Raw genomic sequence first — 6000 nt, forward strand, 5'->3', positions numbered from 1 at the left:
ATGTAAGAACCCAGTACCCTGATGAAGTTAATAATTTAAATCCCATGCTTTACAGGACTGTTGTTCCTACAGCATGACTTTAGCAGGTGACTGTGGTAAAGGCACGTTGCCCCTGTCAGAGTGGCTTTGCTGTGATGCTCTGGGCAGTCTTTCCAGTAACTGTTCCTCTGATGTTTAAATAAATAATTGCTCGGCAGTTACCCCATCAGGGCAGCACGCAGAGCAAGCTCTTTGTAGATCTTTTGCACAATATAAGTTCTCTGCGTGTGCGGAATCCTTTGAAATTACGTCTGTGATTTCACCAGGGTCCTAACTCTGTGGTGTTCCTCAGTGCTGGTTCAAAAGGGTTTGCCAGTAACCCTTTTGAGAGGCATCTGTCACCTGCAGCACATCCAGTATTTGTCAATAGTCCTATCTCCTGCAGTCTTGAGGGGTGTTGCAGGGAATCAAGGCAGTCATCAGGCAGCAAAGAAATGGAAGGATAAGGAATACAAAGATTAGAGGATTAAATAAAACCATATACTCCTCCCGCCATCCTCAGGCATTCAGTATTCCTCTCTGTTGGAAGTGTAGTCATCAGCTAGTTAAACTTAATTCTTTTTCTTCCTTTGTCCCAGTGAGGCTGGAAAAGAGTAGAGCTAGTTGCCATTGCAAGAAGCAGAACTGCAGAGACGCAGGCAGGTAAATAAAAGTATCCTCCCTAAAACTTGGGCCTGGCCCAAGGATAACCTTTATATTTTTTGTTCGCACTTTGCCCCAATTTTTGTGCATTTCCAGACACGTGAAAGAACCATTTCAAACAGAGCCAAAGAAAGCAAAGAGCAACCTGTTCCTCGGGTTTCTCAGCCACTGTCAAGTAGCTCATTTATAAAATCCCACTATCTTGACAAAAACCCAGTGAGCTCTCATCTGGTGCCAGCTGCTACGGCCCTGTTGTGCAACACCCTACTGAAGCTAGACTGCCACTGACCCTGCTTTTCTTTCACCATATCCTACCTTTAGCCCACTTTAACTTTGCAAATCTGTTCATGAATTTGTATTTATTATTCAAATAAGAGCACAACATAAGAGCAACATAATGCATAATGAGTTAGGTCAAAGGCCTATTCTAGAAACCTGTCTTCAGCATGGTACATCCTTGGGGAAGGGCAGAAGAACAAACATGCAAACCTCTCTTTCCTGCTTTCTAATGACACACTGGTTAAGAAATTCTAGGATTACAGATAGTATCTTTTTACTACTTTAGTAGTAGTATTTCTTCCATGAGTAGTAATGCTCAATCTAGCTAACGTTTGGAATCCACTGTATCCCCTGAAAATGAGTTCTACAGTTGAATTAGACTGAAATAAGTAGAAATTACTTTCTTCTGATTTGGGTTTTATTTACAAGTTGAAGCATCAGCATTTCATTTGATCCTTTCTGCTGCTTCTGCTTTAGTTCATTTAGATACATTTTCTAACAGCTCACTTCAGCTTGCCTGGAAAGGAAAGAAAATAGGGGTGTTCTGCATCTCCCAGGAATTTTGTCAATGGGAACAGCATGCACCCTAGCAAAAGCCCCAAAGGGAGAAGAGGGCAGAAACTATAGTTATTAATAATCATCAGGCAAAGCAGTTTAGTAAGAACGCAGGTTATATTCCCTGCCACACTCACAACAAACATCTGCAGCTCTCTAGCAACAGAACCACTTTACCACGGGAACTTTGCTTTCCATTCTTCCCAGAAATCAAAACAGAGAAGGAAAAAAAATAGTGAATTCAGTACTTGAGAAAAGAGTGCACGTGCTGTAGCCGCCATCAAACGTTTCTTTTCACAAGCAGCAAAATAGCTTAAATTCTTTTCCGAAGCCGTCCAGTCTGGGCTTTTCATTGTTTTCCACTTTGGTATTTCACCTGCCCCTCAGTAACCAGACATATCTCATGTGCAATACTGTTTTGTTTCTAGGCTAAAAAATCAATCTATTCCCATCTGAGTACACTGGCAGATTTCGCAATAGAGATGTTTGACGTTCTTGATGAAATCAACTATCAGTCTTACAACGACTTTGTCCTACGAGTTGGTAAGTTACATCTCTCCAATTATCACACAAGCAGGACATTGTTGCTTGTTGGTTTTCCTTGTGCTGTCTACAAAGGACTACCTGTCTACCTGTCCCACACTCATGATTAAAACTGAAAAGGCTCCTTCAGCAGGAGAGCCACATCCATGTAGGAAGTTAGAAGGCTGGATAGAGAGCATCAGTATTAAGGAGCTGTAGTTGTGTCCAATTCCAGTCAGTTTGCATGGCAGTTTGTGCAGAAGGGCTGCAGAAAGGGCATCTTTTTCAGGGGGAGACATTCCAAAGGCTATCTGTGGCCTTAAGGCAGAGTGGTGGGGACTCATCAGAAGGCAAAGGCCACAGTTGCAGAGGAGGGTCTGCACCATCTACCCTGGTGATAGCAGATGACAGCCGCTGCCAGGAGAGGCTGCAGTGCAGACCTGGGACTACAGGAAGGGCCCAGACCCTTCTCCTGGGGCAGGGACAGGCAACAGACCTGCCCGCAGAAGGTGTGCCCAGGAAGAGGACCTGCTATGAGGGTGGTAAGGTGCTTGCCCAGAGAAGCTGTGGTTGCCCCATCCCTGGCAGTGTTCAAGGCCAGGTTGGATGGGGCTTGGAGCAACCTGCTCCAGTGGAAGGTGTCCCTGCCTGTGACAGGGAGTTGGAACTGGATGAGCTTTAAAGTCCCTTCCAACATAAACCATTCTGTAATTCTATGACTGCTAAACTGCTGAAAATTGGATCTGGCTGTACTTAACTGTTAAGTTCCCTCTGTAAATGCTTTGTTGGCATTAAGTAGCATGGAAGCTTTTTGTCCACAGATGCCAAATAACCTCAACCAGTCCTGTGTTCTCCAGCAAATCAGATTTCTGGTCTTCACAACATAAATCTTCCCACACAATCATTTTACATATTATTACATGCCTTATCTCTCAGGGTCCTTTCTTCCAACCCTCTTGTAGAACTAGTTTCTCTCTTCCTTTCCTTCCCTGCATCCTGCTCCTCTCCAGTGGTACTCCTGCTGCTGTCCTCGTTGCATTGCGTATTCTGACACATATTCCAGCTTCTTTCTCCATTTATTTTCATGGCCAAATTGTGAGAATCGGCTGCACAAGGTGAAAAGTGAGGTTGCTACCAGTGGAAGGTTGAGAAGGACCAAAGACATCAAGTGTAGCAATGGGAGAGTTAGACATCTTTGCCCTCCTGTACATCCTAATAGTCACAAAGCCCAAATTCTTCTTGAACTCTGTTTTTATTCCAGGTTCAAAGGGATAGAAAACAAATATCTAGCCCTAATTCTTCTGCATAATTTGTCTTGCATAGAACCTCATACTGGTCTTAGCATCTATAGCTCTTCAGGGCACTCAGAAGGGACATCCTCTCTTGTCTTCCAAACAAGGTGTCAAAATCAATCAGAAATGTAGACTCAAGGTTTCCAAAAAAAAGGTGCTTGAGCTATTTTCACATATTCTTGTCTTCTTCCATTGTTTCCCTGATCTGTTTTCTAGTGCTGACAACCAACATGACATGCTTCCGTTACCCCATTCCTCGTGTCTTCCAGGTCGCTATTTCTGTTCCACTTGGAAAACCTCCATTAAAGGCTTTATATGAGCAACTACAGTGGAAGCTGTAGCAAGTAATTAAAGATCTGTAACAGTTTGTCCTGCTAAACTCTGCTCTACCAGTGCTTTGCTTTTCTTCAAATTAACACAAAAAGAATGAGCCATGTTTGTATGTTTTCTGTCATACTGCATTTCCTTAAGTTATCTCTGTGTATGTCTTTGTTCTGATTCTAAGCCTCTTACAAGTCCAGTTGGCATTAATTTAATGTACATTATGTCCTCTGAGCAGAAAAATGCTAAGGCAATTGTGTTAAGTCTGTTTTGCAGGATTCCTATTTCCCTAGGATAATATGCTGTAGTGTTTGAAACCAAACTCCTCATTTGGTTTTAGGTATTAATGTTGGGCCAGTAGTGGCTGGAGTCATTGGAGCCAGAAGACCACAGTATGATATCTGGGGGAACACTGTAAATGTTGCCAGCCGGATGGATAGTACTGGAGTGCAGGGGAAAATTCAGGTGAGTGGGTTCTGAAGCAGTTTTGCAAACTTTACATACATACACAGGTAAAAGTCTGGTTTTATCTGCGGTTACATTTTCAAGACCACTTAGAAAATGTAGCCTCACTTGATCTCATGGCTCTTTTGAAAAGGGCAACATTCTCTGGATGGTTCAAGCATCAGAGGTGAGGTTATTTTCCATTATATACGCTTCACTACTTGAAGGCAATAAAACTCTCAAACAAATCATTTCCCATCAGAAGCAACAGAGTTCTCCGCTGCAGTGCACACAGTTGGAGGCAAGCCTGGGAATGCCAACACTGCATGGGCCAGTCCTTGTGCTGTAGGAATTTTGCCTGAATAAGGACTACAAGGGAAGGATCCATGTCCATTTGCATCCTGCTGCATTTTACGTAGCTTTAAAAATTCCTTGGATATTTTGGATCAGAGAGGCCACACAGACAGAATATTGTTGTTCCACTTGAGCTTAGCTAGAAGCTATGCCTGCACCTCTCAAAACTCAACAAATTCTCGCAGTCTTTTATCCAAAACACCTGTCTCGTCTCCAGGGATCAAAAGTTCTTTTGGAGTAAATTAACGTCACTGGAACTGATCCAGCTGACAACAGTAGACAGTTTGGTTACACATTTCTGTTGGACAGAGATTAATCTGGCTGTGTAATTTTTCAGCTCAAGACCAGAAGTTCTGCTTCACAGGTTCCAGTTTGGTCAGTGATTTTTAATTCCTTAAGAAAACTCTTTAAGTGAGCTTGAGAGCAGCAGTAAGTGTTAAATCATTCTGTTCATGCATATTTCACGACAGAGAAGTAAAATGGAGAGGGATGGACAGATCTAGAACTAACCCAATATGAACAGGAAAAACTAATAGTCCTTTTTTATCTGTCTGCAGGTGACAGAAGAAGTTCAGCGGATCTTAAAGAGGTGCAGTTATGAATTTGTGTGCAGGGGTAAAGTCAGTGTAAAGGGAAAAGGTGAAATGTTGACCTATTTCCTGGAAGGAAAGGCCGATGGAAATAATTCACAAACACGGTCTTTAAACTTAGAGAGGAAAATGTACCCTTATGGGAGAGCAAACATCCAAACCAAACTGGGCACCAGCTGCCCATCAGTGTCCTCAGCTGCTAGCTTTCCTGTAAAAGCTGGAGCAGGGCAGACGCCTGCCACTCACACAAATCAAACACTGCATTATCTTCCTTCTGTGCCAGCTGTAAAGGAGGCATAAAGCAAAGGAGATTTGGTTGTGCCATTTGCAGTGATCTTGGAGAGTTGCCTGAATTTTTACCAAGAGATCAGAGGTCGTAGGCCATGGCATTAACCAAGGACCACTACAACCCAACCAAAGAGAACTTGGGGACTATGTAATGAACTCTTGGGATGGAACATATAAGGGCTAGCAATTCTGTTAGGAAAAGTCAAAACCTGATTTTCTGGAAATGAGGAATATTTTCTTGGTGTTTTTAAAGGGTGAATGAAAAAAAATATGAGATAAACGTGCAAGCAATTATTTATGTGTGTGTGTATATATATGTTTTAATCTATATATGCACATATGCAAACAGTCATGTGTAGACTTAATAGAGATTTATAGAGATAAACATAAAAACATGTATTTATTTACACATCCACCTGCAATGACACAGCAAAGAGATTTCTCTTTCTGTCATAGCCAGCACTGTTGGGTTTGGGATTAGTAAAGCTGCATTCAACAGTGGAGTGTGTGGGGGGCAGCTGGTCTACAGCAAGAGTTAGAGAAGTTCCCAGTGCATGAGTTAAAGCAATGACAATTGTGTTGTCAGCTAACAGGCTGGATGCAACTAATTGCTAAACCCTATGTATTTTGAAAGATTCTCCTTGCATGCTCCAAAAAACTTCCAAAACATTCCA

The 6000-nt window shown here is 42.4% G+C and overlaps 1 protein-coding gene across 1 annotated transcript in view; it reads left to right on the plus strand.

Annotated features, from left to right (window-relative positions):
- ADCY1 (adenylate cyclase 1) overlaps nt 1-5338 on the plus strand; it is a 136922-nt gene extending 131584 nt beyond the window's left edge. The window contains exons 18-20 of the mRNA XM_034065282.1: nt 1944-2058; nt 3991-4115; nt 5006-5338. Coding sequence (XP_033921173.1) covers nt 1944-2058; nt 3991-4115; nt 5006-5338 — 573 coding nt within the window. The remainder of the gene's footprint in view (nt 1-1943; nt 2059-3990; nt 4116-5005) is intronic.
- Nucleotides 5339-6000: the final 662 nt, after the last annotated feature.

The sequence above is a fragment of the Melopsittacus undulatus genome, chromosome 1 (assembly GCF_012275295.1).
Source record: "Melopsittacus undulatus isolate bMelUnd1 chromosome 1, bMelUnd1.mat.Z, whole genome shotgun sequence".
In the NCBI taxonomy this organism is placed as follows: domain Eukaryota; kingdom Metazoa; phylum Chordata; class Aves; order Psittaciformes; family Psittaculidae; genus Melopsittacus; species Melopsittacus undulatus.